Source organism: Rhopilema esculentum, chromosome 19, assembly GCF_057945365.1.
Source record: "Rhopilema esculentum isolate cy_ngs chromosome 19, ASM5794536v1, whole genome shotgun sequence".
In the NCBI taxonomy this organism is placed as follows: Eukaryota; Metazoa; Cnidaria; class Scyphozoa; order Rhizostomeae; family Rhizostomatidae; genus Rhopilema; species Rhopilema esculentum.
This window is the reverse complement of record NC_142833.1, coordinates 151477-170793: the sequence shown is the minus strand read 5'-3', so window position 1 is coordinate 170793 and position 19317 is coordinate 151477. Positions and strand designations below refer to the sequence as shown.

General features: G+C 36.6%; 1 protein-coding gene across 1 annotated transcript in view; it reads right to left on the bottom strand.

Annotated features, from left to right (window-relative positions):
- LOC135688266 (acylamino-acid-releasing enzyme) overlaps positions 1-18810 on the bottom strand; it is a 66865-nt gene extending 48055 nt beyond the window's left edge. Inside the window, exon 1 of the mRNA XM_065205043.2 lies at positions 18644-18810. Coding sequence (XP_065061115.2) covers positions 18644-18742 — 99 coding nt within the window. The 5' untranslated portion in view covers positions 18743-18810. The remainder of the gene's footprint in view (positions 1-18643) is intronic.
- Positions 18811-19317: the final 507 nt, after the last annotated feature.

The window sequence follows — 19317 nt, the reverse complement described above, 5'->3', positions numbered from 1 at the left end:
GTTACATTCATTCTTCGTAGCACTTCTTCGTTGGAAACCCTATCTGTCCACCTGATCTTCAACAATCTTCTATAACACCACATCTCGAATGCCCGAATCATGTCCATCATTTCTTTCCCAATAGTCCATGCCTCGCATCCATAAGTAAAAACAGATCAGACATATGTTTTCAGGAGGTTCATTTTCGTTTTCCTGTTGATGTTACTATTGAACAATTCTTTATTTCGTTGGAATGAAATCTTAGCCATTGCTGTCCTTTTTCTTATTTCGTCTGTGCAGCGTCCATCCTCTGTGATTTTTAATGGTTTTTAATTCCATCCCGTAGATCTTGCATGTTTCATTTAATCTTGTTATCATGTTTTTGCGATGATGATCGTGTCGTCTGCGTATCTAATATTAGTTATTGTGACACCATTTGCTTTGATTCCTCTAAAAAGAGTAGATAAGTAAAAATCTTTTGGAGTGATAATTGATGAAATTGGAATGAACAGTTTAAGCGCACCAAAGGCAAAATGAATGTAGGTCTTGCAGCTCTAAAAAAATTGAAAAATTTCATTCCACAATCCCAGCTGTGTAATGTATACTATGCACTAATTGACAGTCATCTTCGTTATGCCGATGTTATCTATCTAACAAAAACAAAAATAGCTGCCCAAGATAGGGCGTGTTCAATAATAACAAATGTAAGAATAAATAACAGCTGGTCGGCTTCCTGGTTAAACGTAGAAAATCTTTTCCGTTATGATCGGAATGTCATGACCTCGAAGATAATGAACAGACTGTGTCCTGAAAGCCAAAGGGGGTAAATACCAGCCGAGATCTTTTCACGCGACCTATAATACGAGGCACTATAAAGATCTCCAGATCCCTAGATATAGGACTGCTCTCAAATCTTGGAATGAAATTCTTGAACCTCCGACACTAGATCGTTTCCAAAAACAACTTAAAAAATATCTAGAAAGCTGACGCTAAAACACAACTTCCTGGAAGAACAGCAATAGGTAGATAAGATTTGTAGGTTTTACAATCTTTAATTGTTAGGCTCGTTATCAATGTAATTAGATTCTTAATTAGATTTATTTTTATTTTGCTTAGACTTCAATCTGCTGAAGGGTTAAAAATTCTTAGAAATCTCACATGTGGAAAAATTGTAAGATTTGTCGTCGTATACTGATACATCAATTCACCACCCCTGATAAGTAAAGCTACACTCCTAGAGCTTGGTATGATTAAGATTCAAGCAGATGGAGGACTTGCACATCCTAACAACATAAAAATACAGCAAGAAAACGGATATGTGAAGGTAGCAAAACAAAACACAGAAATGCAGGAGATGTTGAATATAGTTGAACAATAAAATCACGTGTTTGTAGGCATTGGAAAAATCCATGACAAAAGAAATAATCAAGAGATGGAGAGTTCAACATGAGACCTGAAGCTGCACCGATAGCACAGAAGCAAAGACAGGTACCCTACTACTTGCAAGAACCTTTCGAACAATGGCTAGACCAGGGTGTACAAGAAGACCTGTTGGAGAGAGTCCCAGAGAATGAACCCACCACATGGTGTTCACCTGTTGTTGTACAGCCTAAACTAAGCTTCATCAACACTGCAAAAGAACAACTGCAACCACAAATGATACGTGCCAGCGTAGATTTGCGAGTACCTAACAGTTAAATGGAGCGAAGCAGAATAACACAACCACCAATAGTAGAAGTTTTCATTCACAAGTTCCATGATTGCACCATACGGTCAAAGCTAGACTTACGCCAAGCTTGTACTTGTTGAAAAGTACATACCAGAAGTGTCAGGAAACCTTATGCCAAACTTGCAGAGGCTTAAATCCTTTTATCGAATCAAAAATTAACAGATCTACTGAATTCACAACACCATTAATGACAGCGGAATATGTATTAAAGGAAATAAATGCCATGCCTAAGAAAAATGCTGTTGGAATCGACGGGATAAGTTGTAAATTGTTAAAAGCAGCAGCTCCCGAGATTGTTCAATCTGTTACCAAGATCATGAATAAAAGTTTTACATCTGGTATCGTTCCAGACGTTTGGAAAACCGCGAAAGTCACTCCAGTACCCAAGTCTGGCCCCCTCCATGATTTTGGGAACTTTCGACTAATTTCAGTCCTTCCACTGCTAAGTAAAATAATTGAAAAATATGTCCACCGTCATCTCTACACATACCTGGACACACATGGTCTCCTTTACGTAGCTCAGTCAGGCTTCAGAGCAATGAACTCATGTGTGACTGCTCTTCTCAATCCAACAACCCGATGGTTGAAGTCTATGAACGATGGCCTCGTGACAGGCGTTATTCTGCTCGATTTGAGAAAAGCATTCGATCTTGTCAATCATAAATTATTATTGGAAAAGCTAAAACTGTATCAATGCTGCGGTAAAACACTTGAATGGTTCACTTCGTATTTGAACGAACGTAAGCAAATTGTTAATTTTAAAAATAACATCTCAGATCCTGAGGTTGTGAAGTCAGGGGTACCACAAGGCTCAATTTTAGGTCCACTTTTATTCATCTTGTTCATGAATGACATACCATTAGAAATAAAGGAAGGTCAATTAGAGATGTATGCAGACGATAGCACTATATCAGTTTCTGGCAAGACTGTCAAAGAGATTGAAACAAAGTTGAACACATCTGCTAGACAAATCGCAACGTGGTGCAATGAAAACAAGATGTCAGTCAATGTAGAGAAAACAAAGTCTCTTCTGGTCACGACACAGCAAAAACGTTCGAGGCTGAAAAGAAACCAACAAGATCAAGCAATTGAGGTGAAAATGAATGAGCAGCCATTACTTCAGATTCACCAACAAAAGCTCCTTGGAGTTATTATTGACCAAGATCTTACATGGAACGATCAAGTTAAAAACGTATGCAAAACTGTAAGCCGCAACCTTGCTCTATTTCGTAGGATCAAGTCTTACCTGCCATTTGATACAAGAAAATTGTTCTATCAAAACTTCATACAGGTCTATTTTGATTACGGCAGTGTGGTTTTGGGGTCTTCTACGAAGATAACCTCGCTGTTGAAGCTTCAAAAGAGAGCAGCAAGGTTGATATATGACCTTCCAGACCGTGAACATTCAGGTCCACTGTTTAAGAAACTTAAGTGGCTGCCCATTCAACGAAGAATTAACTTCAAAACAGCCATAGTAGTCTACAAGGCTCTAAATGGACTAGCTCCAAAATATATGACTGATTTGTTTACTCATCAAAATCAGATTAAACAGCGATTGACGAGAAGTTCATCACACAAAAATTTGTATGTGCCCAGATCAAAACTGAAAAAGGTTGATCAGTCAATATCAATAAAAGGAAGTAAAATATGGAATGAACTTCCACTTAACATTAGACAGTCAACATCACTGGGAATTTTCAAGAGAAAAGTGTATCAGCATTACCTTGACGTTTCAGATAATACTTAAACTTTACTTTTAACAAAATTGTTACTAGGCTCTTTAGAAACTTAAAGGACACTTCAAAATAATAGTATTATATTCTTATTGCGTAGTTAGTAGAGAGGACCCTGGGGAAGATTAGTTATTAGGCTAACCAGGTTTATCCTCTGTAAATAAAGTTTATCTGTAAATAAATCTATCTATCTATCTATCTATCTATCTATCTATCTATCTATCTATCTATCTATCTATCTATCTATCTATCTATCTATCTATCTATCTATCTATCTATCTATCTATCTATCTATCTATCTATCTATCTATCTATCTATCTATCTATCTATCTATCTATCTATCTATCTATCTATCTATCTATCTATCTATCTATCTATCTATCTATCTATCTATCTATCTATCTATCTATCTATCTATCTATCTATCTATCTATCTATCTATCTATCTATCTATCTATCTATCTATCTATCTATCTATCTATCTATCTATCTATCTATCTATCTATCTATCTATCTATCTATCTATCTATCTATCTATCTATCTATCTATCTATCTATCTATCTATCTATCTATCTATCTATCTATCTATCTATCTATCTATCTATCTATCTATCTATCTATCTATCTATCTATCTATCTATCTATCTATCTATCTATCTATCTATCTATCTATCTATCTATCTATCTATCTATCTATCTATCTATCTATCTATCTATCTATCTATCTATCTATCTATCTATCTATCTATCTATCTATCTATCTATCTATCTATCTATCTATCTATCTATCTATCTATCTATCTATCTATCTATCTATCTATCTATCTATCTATCTATCTATCTATCTATCTATCTATCTATCTATCTATCTATCTATCTATCTATCTATCTATCTATCTATCTATCTATCTATCTATCTATCTATCTATCTATCTATCTATCTATCTATCTATCTATCTATCTATCTATCTATCTATCTATCTATCTATCTATCTATCTATCTATCTATCTATCTATCTATCTATCTATCTATCTATCTATCTATCTATCTATCTATCTATCTATCTATCTATCTATCTATCTATCTATCTATCTATCTATCTATCTATCTATCTATCTATCTATCTATCTATCTATCTATCTATCTATCTATCTATCTATCTATCTATCTATCTATCTATCTATCTATCTATCTATCTATCTATCTATCTATCTATCTATCTATCTATCTATCTATCTATCTATCTATCTATCTATCTATCTATCTATCTATCTATCTATCTATCTATCTATCTATCTATCTATCTATCTATCTATCTATCTATCTATCTATCTATCTATCTATCTATCTATCTATCTATCTATCTATCTATCTATCTATCTATCTATCTATCTATCTATCTATCTATCTATCTATCTATCTATCTATCTATCTATCTATCTATCTATCTATCTATCTATCTATCTATCTATCTATCTATCTATCTATCTATCTATCTATCTATCTATCTATCTATCTATCTATCTATCTATCTATCTATCTATCTATCTATCTATCTATCTATCTATCTATCTATCTATCTATCTATCTACTTGATCCCGATTCCAGATCCATAGCAACCTTTAGCACACTGTGGGGTGATAACAGACGGAGCAAAAGCGTCGCAAGACCTTTTCGATGATGCTATGCAGAAGATATTTGGCGACATCCCACGCTGTTTAAACCAAAAGGATGATATACTCATTGGAGCAAAAGACTGGAAAGAACACAACCAGACACTACAACAAGTTCTTCAGAGAGCTGACGACTTCGGTATAACTCTAAACCATGAAAAGTGCCATTTTGGAAGAAGTGAGATAGAACTCTATGGATACAAATTTATTTCACAAACCCACGCCCAATGTTATGACCTGTAGTTACGACTAGTAATAAACGAAGTGTGCTAATTGTAGGCCATCTTATAATCCACTCACGAACTACAAATGTCCCGTATGTGGGGAACTGGGTCTAGTACATTATGATACTTAGAATGATAGAATATGAGAGTTGGTACCCAGGGTGGATTCGATCGTCTCTGAAATAACAATTTTAGGCTGGAGTGGCCCTTTATATAGGTAGATTCTTCATATCAATTTTTTATTGATTCTGGTGCACAGCCACTTTGAGATTGCTGTTAAATCTGCTTTGAAACTAATTTCGCATATCCTTATGAAGGAAAGCTTTTATGGCTGTGGTTGACTGTGAGGTCCAAGGGTTGAAAATGTTTATCATGTTGTCTAGATCTGATTTCATTTTCAATTCTTCTTCCGCACCAATTTTCAAACTTCTTCAGACCATTGCCCCTTGAAGACGTAAGACAAAAAACTTTCCATGGTGTTTTCTAAGATTTAAGTCATTTCCATGGTATGGTGTTCCATTAGAAGGTTTTGCAGTCTTAAGTTTTCATTATTTTGTCTAGTTGGATACTTCATCTCGTTTATGACACATGTTCTTGGGAAATCCCGCAGTTCTACGCACTATTTCCGCGAATTTTCCATCTTTATTTCCGCAGTATTTCCGCAATCATATCGTTGTCAATCTGTTTTTTTGTATGATACGACCGTTTTCCCACATGATTGCGGTTATCTAGTTGCACGGGGTAATACAACGATTGCACGGTTCATCGCTAATACATAAATATAACCATAATTATAATAAAAGGTATAAAACAAATGCCAAGTGATTAATCATCAGTAAATGAGATAATCCCTGCTGAAGTTTTAAAAGTCTAGATGATCCATCATTATCAAAGCTGTGTGAAATAATTACAAAAATTAGGAATGAGGAAAAGCTGCCCCTTTTGAAAAATGCCATATTTACTCAGCTATATGAAAATAAGGGAGATAAAAGTGACTGCAATAATCACCATTGCATACAGTAAAGTCCCGCCTTTAAGAAACTCATTTCACAAAAACAGCCCGATTGGTTTCTTATTTGCAAATATAATTTTTCGAAGCAGGGTATATATACCATGGTATAAGACTACATGCCAAAAAACTACATTCTCATAGCACCAATGCAAAACGTTTTTCCTATGATCGTGGGGATTATGATAAGATGCGCAAGATGCTACAGGAAATTGTCTGGGAAGTTGAACTGCAAGGTCTAGAAGCGAATTTGATTATGCTTTTTATTGAATCTAAGATTTACACTACAGTGGAAGAGTGTATACCCCAATATCAAATCAACAATGAGAATAAAGTTCCATTACGGATGAATGACAACATAATGAAGATAATTAAGAAGAAATATAATGTGTACAAAAGGTGGTTATTAACCAAAAAAGGAAAGGATTACGAAAGATACAAAATAAAAAAGCAACCAGTTAAATCTACGCTGAGAAAATCTACGCTGAGAAAATTGTTTGAAAATAAAATTACAGATCGATTAAAAACAAACTGCAAAAAGTATTGGAATTATGCTCGTTCCAAGCTCAAGTCAAATACTAAAGTACCGGATTTAAAAATGGAAAATGGGACCTACACAGAAACTGAGCAAGAAAAAGTTGATATCCTCAATAAATTTTTTAGTTCGATATTTACAAAAGAAGATGAGACTTCTGTCCCACTGATCGATAAACAATTCTCAGGTTCAGTGCTAATAGATATTGATATTAGAGAACAAATGGTACTAGAAACATTACAATCGTTGAAACCCTCAAAGTCGCCGGGTCCCGACGGCTTGCACCCGAAAGTCTTACGTGAAATTGCTGCACAAATTGCAAATCCGTTATGTTTTATGTTTAGAGCAAGTCTCCAAGTTGGACTAATTCCTGGTACCTGGAAACTTGCTCATGTTACTCCAATATACAAAAAAGGCAAAAAAGACCAAAAAGAAAACTACATACCAATAAGTTTAACTTCGGTTGTTTGCAGAATAATGGAACGATTGATTAAAAATGTGCTAACTGATCACCTACTTGAGAACAAATCATTTACACCGGGTCAGTATGGTTTTAGAGAATTTCGATCGTGTTTGTCGCAACTATTAGAAGTCTTCGAAGAATGGACATCGCTTTTAGATGATAACATTGACATTTGACTCTCTTGACCCGTTGACATTTGACTCTGTACCGCATAAACGCCTTCTTACCAAAATCAAGACGTATGGTATTGAAGGATACATATACAACTGGATCAAGAGCTTTTTAACTGGTAGGAAACAGAGAGTTGTATTAAATGGCTTCAAATCAGAGTGGACAACAGTGACTAGTGGAGTACCTCAGGGAAGTGTCCTTGGTCCACTGTTATTCTTGCTGTATATAAACGATTTACCTGACAACGTAAAATACTGTCAAGTCAATATCTTTGCTGATGATACGAAAATATATTCTCCTTCTAACTGTCAAGCGCAACATATTCAAAATGGTATTGAATCGCTCAAAAATTGGTCAAAAACATGGCAGCTTCCGTTTAACAGTGATAAGTGCAGTGTACTTCACTTGGGTAGCTCCAATCAAAGAAATTGATATTATATGCCAGATGATTTAACACAAACAAACACGATGATTAAATCAGTTGAATCAATTCGAGAACTTGGAATTATAGCTGACAACAAATTCAAATTTGACAAACACAACGCCGAAATCGCAAAAAAAACTAGCGGTTTTTTAGCGTCCATTATAAGAACCATGAAATTCGTCAACAAAGAGACCTTCAATGCTCTTTACAAAAGCCTAGTTACTTGAAAACTGTGCGCCAGTTTGGAATCCATGTAAAGAAAACAAATTAAGACATTAGCATCGGTGCAAAGACGAGCAACAAAGTTGGTGAAGGAACTCAAAAACAAATCGTACACGGAACGCTTACTTTTCCTCGATCTCCCAACATTAGGCTATAGAAGAAGACGTGGAGATATGATAACAACTTTCAAAATACTACACGGCATGGTCGATACTGATAGTAAAGTATTTTTTTAACGAAGTACTTCAGTTACAAGAAGACACAATCTCAAGCTTTTCAAGTTTCCTTCATCGTCGAGCATGAGGAAGAACTATTTTTCAAACAGAGTAATAAATGAATGGAACAATTTGCCAGCAACCATAGTCAATTCGAAGTCAGTTATAGAGTTTGAGAAATTATATGACGATTTTTGCGGGAACGAGAAGTACAACTATGAATACGCTTAAAAACGAACGCTAAAGGGTTTAATAGGCCAATGGCCTCCTTATCCCTCATTCTATCATATCATTATTATTATTATTATTATTATTATTATAGAGGGATCCTCTCTTTTTGCCGATATACCTGGCTTCTCCTCACCTTCCATCATAACTGGAGACAATCTGCGCCTAGATCTACTTCTGCGTACAAAGGAAAACATTCTTTATCTTTTGGAACTAACGATAGGATTTGAAACTAACCTTAACTGCAATGCAGAAAGGAAACGTTTAAAATATGCTCGCCTTGTCTCAGATCTAAGACCAAGGTTCAAATCAGTCATATTTGTAAATCTCTCCATCAGCTCTCTTGGCATCTTCAGCGACTCATGCAGCTCATTCCTTGAAATGTGTGACTCTCTTTCCATCGATGATCAACACAAACGATATCTCATTTCTAAGCTTTCTACGATATCCATTCGTACCACCAATTACATTATTTGCTGTAGGAACAAAACATGGACTAACCCAGAGCTACTCCCCTTTTAACCTATTTTTTTCTTTTCTCTTTACTACGATTGTAATAGTCTTATTTTGTAAAATCAGGCTAGCCAGTTACAAATTACCTTGTAATAGTGAGATTTGTAATTGTAGTTTTAACTGGAATTCAAAATGAAAAGTTTCCATTATTATTATTATTATTATTACAACACATACAGTGTCCTCGCTATTACAACACTCTTCTTCGGCGTGCTATACAAGATATGCAATCTTTGTATCGGCTTCTTTCTGACCTGTGACCAATCCACCAACAATGTAGCTATCATCTTTAGATATCTTGCGCTAGTGGCTTCCTCTTGCAACGTATATAATTCGTTCGCCAATTTCTGCTTCACTTTCTTCTCATAATTGCAGATAAATCTAGAATATAGCATCTTCGTATCCTTTCAGTCTGTTCAAAATGAATGCTATCGACTTCTATCTTGAAAAGAGCTGCGCCAAATAGCGTACTCTTTGCAGTTTTACGTCTGGTTCCATCAGATGTTGCTAAGCATAAGGGTATTGGTGACAGTGAATACTGAAGGGCTTTGTTGATATCGACGGAAGTTTGTGCTTCTTGAGACTTTGTAGCTAGAAGACCTAGTATGTCACGTTGAACAGTGACATCTCTCTCTTTCTCTTCACTCTTTAAACGAACTTTCGACTTCAGACTTTGATCAGTAACACTCTTCCAAGGGGCACGCTTGATTGGATCAAAGAACAGTTGTCTTTCTTTTTCGACCGGGTCCATTCGAAAGCAAAAGTCATCTCTCATTTTGGTGCCACGTTCTTCAACCGTAAGAACGCAGTATGCAATATCATCTTCCATTGAACATCATGATGCCAAATTATATAATTTGCAACAATCCAGATCATTGCTAAACGGGTTTATAAAATCTTCTTTCAATACTTTCAGAATCTTCTGCACCCTCATTTCAGACTTGAGTATTTCACCCTTGCGAAGACACTTTCTTGGAATGGCAGATGTTTGTCAAGTCTCAGTTCTGAGGGCGTTTACGTACAGCCTCTCGCTTGAGGTTGTTATTAGTTAGTGGCTACCGAAAAACCTCTCAGGAAACAGTCTCTCAATTTCCTCGGAAAAAACATTCATGTATGCTCCAACTTCGGTTATAATGTTTTCCTGTTAGAACTCATTTAATTCCACCTGAAGTACAAAGTCCTGCCTGGTAAACTACCTCTTCAAAACCGCTGCCCTGGATGATTTTACCGGCAACACCAAAGGACTCCATCATGCCGTGAAAGTCTCCAAGATGTATGACAACTCGCTTGAATTCTTCTGGATTGTTCCAAACAACGTGATTAAACTTTGTCGCTGCTCCTGCATCCACAGTTATGTGTAAATAAGTCATATTGCTTGCTTTCGATAGTTGCTTGGACTGGAAAATACATTCAGCGACAGTGCTGTAATCCGTTATGGGGCTAAGGATTGGTGGCAGGAACGTAAAGAACGTGGGCGTACTATATGCTGATCCATACATGAGAAAGATCCAACCAACAAAACAGGAGATCAACTGAACTCCTTGGCCATGTGCAATTCGTAAGAGTTTCCAAAAGAAAAGCATTCTTCCAATACAACTAGCACTGTTACTTTCACTTTGCCTTTCTCGCTGTGGAAATGCCAACAATACAGGTTCTTCGTGTGGCTTTATGGATATTTTTGGTAACTCATGCTCTAGAACTTCGACTGTTTTACGTATAGAGTCAGGGATAGATAATTTTAGGTCATCCCTAAAAAACTGAGTCTTTCCATTGCTCTTGGAAGGCGATGCCATGATAGGTATGGATACTCTTCTCCATCGTTCACAGGTGGGCACCTTTCTCTAAGAAACTGCATGAACTAAATCTTGAGCAATTGATAATGAATGGCGATGCACTTCATCTCCTGCAGAGTGATGCGTTGAATGCAGCAAAAGTATCAGGAATTTGATTAAACTTTGAGGTAATTTCCTTTCTTCTGCTTTTAGATCTTCAACAGCAGGTGGCCAACGAACAATGGGTGCGTTGTCACTCATGTTCATAATGTCCCTACGAAGAATCTTTGCAGCCTCTTTCAAGATGAAGCTTCTGTTATCTTTTACAAAACTGCTGACGCTAGTTTCAGAGATGGCTTTGCGACTTAAAACTACTTGTGCCTCGTGGTAACCAGTGATTAAAGGTAATGTGTCGATATAAAAGGACTGCGTATACCCAACATGTCAAGTAACATCAAAATAACGGTTTGCGATTGGTCAGTATTCTTGCGATGCAAAACTGCTCACATGAAAAGCTAACCTCGCAGCATGGTAGATAAACAGAACGACTGTAATGACTGGGACGATGACATGAAAAATCACATGTTTCTGAAAACCCCCGCAGAGTTTCTTGCTTTAGCTGGACACATTACCTTTAAGAACAAAATTTGGTCACCAAATTCACTTTCTAACCTTTTTTTGACTTTGCTTCGGACTCTCGTGTCTTCTTTATTTAGGCCATAAACCTCAGTAAGGAGCTTTATTGAAACACTTTGGTCTCCATCAATGACATGCTCTTGCACAAATTCTCTGAGAGTATCGAAGTCACCAAAGCTAGTTGAAGAGCCTTCCTCGCACGCAATTTTTTTCTTACTTTTGCTGCAAATACGAGTGTAGTCTTAATAACACTTTTCATGAAACCTGAATTCTTCGGCCATAAGATCTTTACCAGATACTGCCAAGCTCATTTCTTCGTCATCATGTAATTCTGCAGCAAACTTTAACATTGCACATGCCGACATTGTTTGAATGTCTTCTGGATTTTGTTTTTCGCATTTCACTTTTTTCGCATGATCTCAATAATATTATCAAAAGGCATACATGTTTCAAGTCGTCCAGGGGCCGATGCATTGATTTAATATTGATGAATAAGCGGCGCTCATTCATGAAGACTCGGTCGTTTGAAACAGGATTTAATGATAACCACCATCTTATATACACAATCATCAAAACAACTTACAGTAAGGTTCCCCCAAAAATTGATTTATCGAAACTACAAAAAATGGTCAGAAGAGCGCTTTGTGTTAGACTTAATGCGTAATCTCCAGTCTATGACAACGGTCAGTTACACAAATTTCGAAACAGCGTTTGAAAATGCACTGGAAGCAAATGCTCCCGAGAAAACAAATTTTTTAAGGGGAAATAACAAACACAATGTGAACAAGGAATACGAAAAGCTATAATGATAAGAAAAAACCTGAAAAACATTGCAAATGAAAGTAAGCAAGAACCTGACATTAGAAATTACAAAGACCAGAGGAACCTTGTGAAAAACGTCGTTTTCAAAGCAACAAAAAATTTCATCTGTCCTTTCCTGACAGACTGTATAAACTGTGCCATCCACGAGTCAGCCTTTCCGGATAAACTAAAAGAAGCTGATATATCCTTAATATTTAAAAAGTATGAGGCAACCCTTAAAGAAAATTATAGGCCCCTAAGTGTTTTTCCTTCAACATCTAAGATATATGAGAGACTCTTAATCGATCAAAAGATCAAATGATCAATTTTTTGACAATAAATTCTCAACAAATCTTCTCTCTGCGTTTCGTGAAGGATACAGCACCCAACACTCTTTCATTAGAGTAATTGAAAAATGGAGGAAGTGTTTAAATTCTTCTGGAATAGTGGGAACTATATTGATGGATTTGTCAAAAGCATTTGACTGCCTGCCTCATTATCTTCTGATTGCTAAGCTGGAGGATTATGGATTCAGTGTAAATAGCCTGTGGTTGATCTATAGTTATCTAAAAAATAGCATGCAAAAGGTTAAAATTGGATCGATAAAGAGCTCACAAAAAATCGTTGGAGCGAGAATCCTTCAGGGTTCTGTTTTAGGACCAGTATTATTTATTAAATTCATCAATGACATCTTTCTTTTAAAATTAGACTCAGACTTTTGTAATTTTGCAGATGATACTACACTCTATGCTTGTAGCTGTAGTCTGGACAAAATTGTCCCAAGGCTGGAAAATGACCTTTGGCGTTTGAAGTCTTCGAGGTCGTTTTGGTGTGAATCTAGTCTATTTGGGTTGTAAAATATTTCATCCTGCTCAGTTTGGGTGGTGATCGATTCCCTGTCATCTTCGATGTATTTATCTTTGGATGGGAGCTTATTCGATAGGATATCTTTTGATTAGAAATCACAGTGTGGATCTGTTTTTGTTCTTGTGACTGTCGTTTCTTGTGACCAACCATATTCCGCAAGGCAAATTTCGCTAATATTTATCAAATACTGACCCTTATTCTTCTCCTTTACCATTTAAATCGTTTTTAGTACTTTGCCGACACCACTATCTATTTCCTCACTCACAATTTTGTTTGTTTTATCCATTTTGATGGGAACTCGTTAACACACGTCTCATCGCCACATACTCGTACGGACCAAGATCTCTTTACTTGCTACCCTTTTTCTTTGTTTGTAAAATATAACCAACCTGTGATTGAACTTATGAACTTATGAAAATTTTCCAATTATAAATATTAAAGTTATAACATCATCCGACATAGTGTTTGTGCCAGCAACAAAATGTGAATTTCAGCCAACCAACATTCGTCAGATCAAATGAAATTTTAAAAATAATTTCGATTTCTATTTCGGTTTAAGATGAGATCAAATCTAAAAACCTGCTGGCTACAATTGACACACTTTGCCCAGTGGCGTAACGGAACAGTTTGTGGCCCTTAGGAATATCAAGACAATCAATTTGAGCTTCGAGAAAGATCCCTCAGCGGTAGCTACAGTGACAGGAATGGTGGCAAAAAGAAAAAGAGCTTTGTAGACTTGTGAAAATGAAGAGCTGACTCGACTTTCCAACATCAAATCAACCAAGTCTACAGTTGTCCATTTCTCTTATATTTTCACGCGAAACTCGTTGCTCTGATTCCAAGTTCTCTGTCAAATCTTTTGGATACAGGCTTAGCAAGTTGTTCGATGCTTTGAAGATGTCTCCGTTGATGGCTCTAGCTAGGCGGTTTAGAAAAAGAATATCGAACGTTGGAGTAACCAGATCTTGGCCACAAAACCTTTATTTAAGCTGCATCAAAGCAATATCGATAGTTTTAAAAAAAACATTGATTTTGAATGTTTGTTTTGGGGTATTGAAAATATTGTCCTCCAACGCTCCAAAAATGGACCTTTTACTTCTAGTTTTTGGCTTTAAATCAACTACTGTGTGCCAAGCACTAGCTAAAGCAGACGCAGTTTGCTTAACAGAGTCCCAGGACTCGCGTAGGACAACAAGCTCTGCAATAGAGTAACATGCCAATCGCGATGCAACGGTTAAGTCAATTTTTGGTGATTGCAATTCACGAGGAGCTGTGCTGATTGCCCGTAGAATTCGTTTCCAAAATAATAATAAAAAGAACGAATTCATAAGAATTCATCCTTTCTTTTATTCTCTTTATTTCATCTCGCTCATTTTTGTTTTTGATGTCAATGTAATGCGAGTTGAAACTGTCATAATATGTGGATATCTATCACTAAATATGCTGAACAGAAAAAGTTACAAACATGCTTCAATGTACCGGAGAAATCATCATTCTCCGGTACTGCCTCACAGAGTCACAAATGACCAGATTCAAGTTATGGCTGCTGCAATTAACAAATGGGACAGGGCTATCAACCATATATTTTGTCAACGTTTGCACACTAGCATGTATTCCAGTCATGACGTTTGCACCATCATATCCTTGGCCTCTAATCCATGGTCTGGATTACTCCCACTTCATCGAAAGAAAAACACCAGAATTTAAGATACAGCGGTGGTTTTAACAGGTTTGAAGAAAAGAAGCATCGTGCAACCTGTTAACGGGGAAATATTAACTTTTTAAATCCCTGTTCACATCAAATAGTGCAAAAAGCCTGTCTATTGAAAATATTTTGGAGCTGCTTTAATGAAAATACTTTGGAGGGCCCTTAGGAGTTGCTTTAACCCCAACAATTGTCGGTTACGCCACTGACTTTGCCATGAAAGTACTACAAGACTTGAGACCATAGAGATAGGAAAGGCTACAAGGTCATGCAGTTAGGTAGCGAGGGAGCCAATGCTCAGAAAAGTTAGTGTCTAAGAAAGGTGCAAATCTGCAATAAAATTAGTTCCTCAGGGGAAGGAAGAGGTAGATAGGGTTGATATTTCAAACAAAATTAAAACGTTTTAAAAGACTGAAAGCGAGCGACTGTAAGAAATATTCTGAAATGTACTTTACACTAATCAAAATGGCGTGGTCGCAAACAATTTCTGCTCGCTTTGCCTGCATGGGACCTTCATCTGTATCTGTACAGAATGTTTTACAATTTCCCCTCGTCTTAGGGTTTATATAGAAAAGTCCTTCACATTCTTTAGACATTTCGGATTTTGATCTAAGAAGAACAAACCTTGGACTTTGGAAAGTTAGTTTTTACACGAAGAGCTTCATCACCTTACACAATTCAGAATAAAAACGTTGAAGGAATTGTAAAGAAAATAGACAGTTGCAGAATGGGGTCACCCAAAAAACGCTACATATGACGGTTATTGTGTTTGATTAGCGAACCATTGCCACGTAAAAAGCAATAGCTTTTTCAAACGCATTCACAAAATGGGGCGTTTTTCTTTCAGTGATCTCTTGCAGTTTTCTACGACAAAATTATATCACTTCATCAAAAAGGTAGGATAGAATAATTATCTAGGATACCTTTTTAATCTAAGGGAGAAATTATTTCAGATCAAAACAAAAGCTAACGGGACATTTACCATCGTTAATGTCTTAAAGAGGGGGTGTGGGCTCTTAGAGCTCTTGGGCTTTCAGAAGCAATAACCGGCCACAGGAAACGTAAAGCGTTTAAGGTTGATGGTTTTTAGATGAAGGAAAGTAATTTTATCCAAATTCTGTTTTTATTAAGAAACTTGGATTGATGTGGAATATTGCTGCAAGTTCCAAGACTGGTGTCACTAAGGCATAAATCTCAATACAGAGTGAAACACAATTATATGCTGCACAATTACTGAAACACATGTACTGTGGTCCTTTCAAAGTAGCTCACCATTAAATAATTACAGTTTGTTGGGGAGACGAGTTCTCACTTCTATTGTTCGAGACAAAAGGTGTATGCCAATCAATGGCAAGGGGTCATGACACATAGGTATTTGATTGAGTTACCCTCACCAGCAAAAAGCCAGTGAAACACAATGGGAGCATGAAAATATGTCTTCCGTGTTTTTGCTTACCTTTGCAAATAAAGTGAGCTTAAATATGAGCAAAATTCATAAATCAACAAAGAATCCAGACAGGTTTTTCTGTATGAAAGATATTTCCAGGGACGGTTTAAGCGACAAGGATTGGGGGCAGGGGGTATTGGATAATGATTTGACTTTGTGTCACATCCTTTAGGTCAATAATTGGGATACAAGTTGCCATCCCCCGGAATATCGGTCCTTGTTTTAGGTGATGGAACCTAATGGAAACTCCCATTTTCAAAAAAAGATAACCTTCAGATAAAAAACATAAAAAGATAAAGAAAACAACTTTTCTACATCATTTTGTAACTACTGACTACAGAAATGCATTTCAACTGAATCAAAGCAAAATTTACCAAAGAATACAAGATATGGTCGCACACCCCACATCCCCCACCGCTAAATCCACTCCTGAATACATAATTATAATCAAACTCCAAATGTCAATGTGAATGTTTAGCTCAGACAGCTCACTTTGAGATGTTTTGATTTCTAAAAATTGATCGCAATATTCTGTTGCATCTCATCTCCTCAACAAAGATGCTGCAAGCAAAGAACACGAATCAACTTCAGCGAATCACTTAAGAAGGGGCCAATTTTCAGCAGCTTATGCCTAGTTGACAGGCAGTTTGCTTTTAAAACACACTCTGTCTGGATTTTGCTGAATTTGCAAATGACAATTTTCAAGTACAGCTGAAAAAAAACTTGGTCAATTCTATTTAAATATGATTTTCTTCCTTTGAAAAGGAAAAAAACTTGTAATTTGTGTTTATTCATGGAATGCTGTATCAAGGAAAGAAAGACTCAAGAATAAGCAAGGACAACCTTGCTAGAACCTTTCTACATCCTTCTTTGACATATTTTGCAGTGACCCTCACCCCCTCCCCCACCAAATATTTTTAAACAATAGTATATTGCTCTACAACAATGGGATAATGTGACATCTTATCAAAACAATAGGCTTGCCCAATAGGTGTGTGGCTGGTTGGGTCCCTCAAAGCAAAATTTTTCATCAAGGCACATGGTTCATAACTTTCTAATTAAATCACATGGAAAGATCAAGACTATTGATGTTACAGCTTTTATGTGCTATTTTTAAGCTTTGTGCTATCAAATGATTAGATAGTTTTGTCTTGAACATCCAGTGTTATACAAACTCTCAAAATAAAATTTGATTATTTTTATCCCAATCTGAATTCATAACAGGAAGGTAGGCTGGACTAGTTAATAGCTTAGCTAAGCTTGTTCCATAATAGCCCATAGGGGCAATTCTCAGTTGGGATCTATATCCTATCTTCTTTGGAGCATAAAACGCCCCCTTATTGTAGTATTTCATGCTTTTGTACCAAAGTGAGACTGAGAAACGATAAGACTGTCCAGAAAGGTTTGGTAACCCAGTCTAAAAATAGAGCAAGGGGGCAATTTTTGGATGGGGTCTATATCCTTTGGTTTTCTGGTATCAGATTGCCACTTTGATTGAAAGTTTTCTGCTATTGTTCTGACTTACAGCAAAGATATTGTAATATCGCCACTTGGGTCCTAGGGCAACGTACCCGAGTCTAAAATAGCTGAAGGAGGCCATTTCATTGTAAGTTGGGGTCCATATCTTTTCTTTTTCAGTATATCAAACTGTCCCTTATTGAAAAGTTTCATGCTAGTATCACAATTTGCACAATTCGCCCTAAAAACAGCCCTGACTGTACATTGCTGAATGAAAAACTCACCTGGCCTGAATTACCCTGATAAGAACCCATTTTATTCTAACCTTGGCAATAGCAACATTATTGTTGCCAGGCCTATGATAGTCAGCCACGACACACTATGAAATTAAAACTTTTCCAAAAACAAATTGTGACACTTGATCTAAAAATGATTTCTGGTTGAATAATATCAGATGTTTTCAACACTGGGTGCTCTCTTTCTCTTTCCTTGATTAGGTTATCTACTAAGAGAGCTAGCATCTTGGATGTGGTATGTTTATAGGTCAAGACAATAGCTCTTACGTGCTCCTCGAAAACTACATCGCTTTTATAAAAAAGTTGCCCATGAGTTATATTTGGGAGGTTTGAGTTTCTGTTTTCGTATAGTCTGTGACGCAGGCTAATTAATACCCTACCATACCTTTTTAAGTTATTTTGAAGGTTTCATAGTAGGAGTTATAATGAACTCTGTTTACATTTCCGTACGGCCGTAAGTTGGGGGTTTTCTTCAGTGGGTGTTTCCCAGCTCTATAAGTGATGAAAGACAAATTCAAAGATATATGTGCAATACAAAACCTCATCTGCAGCACCAAAGCAGTTTGCAAAAAGATGGTGAAAGGGATCTCCTGATTCTCCAGTGTGTTTATTTTCTTCTGCAACTGTGTAGCTTGCCATTTTGGGATTTAAGCAGCTTTGTTAAGGTGGTATGACTCCACCACGAGAACAGTGACCACGAGAATTGCAAATTTAACAATTGAATTGAATTGATCAACAGTCGTAGAAAGAAGGAAAAAGGCACAGGCGATAAGCTCGAATAATCCCCCCCCCCCCTCGAACAAGCCCCCACAAAAAATCTATAAAAATGTAGCAAATAAGAAACGCCGCAATACGACGAGAATTAACAACAATAAATACACGTAAATTAGTGAAAGCTAATATTTCGCCCCAGTAACGGGGCTTCATCGGCAGTGGCGAATCTAGTCTTAAAAATCTGGGGGGGGGGGAGGGTGGCTAGCCGGGGGGCAAAATTTTCAATAATAAGGGCCAACGCTAGCCATTACTTTGTGAACTAGTAGAATGTAAAGCAGTGGTGTGTGTTAGCTACAATGCAAATTTTTGTCGGTTAATTCAATTCAATTATCGAAATGCAAGAGCTTATATCTCGCAAACTGTAAAAAATATCGAAAAACAAATAATGAATTCGTGATCAGCAGGTTTAACTCCTTTAGATTAGCCAATAAAATGCAATT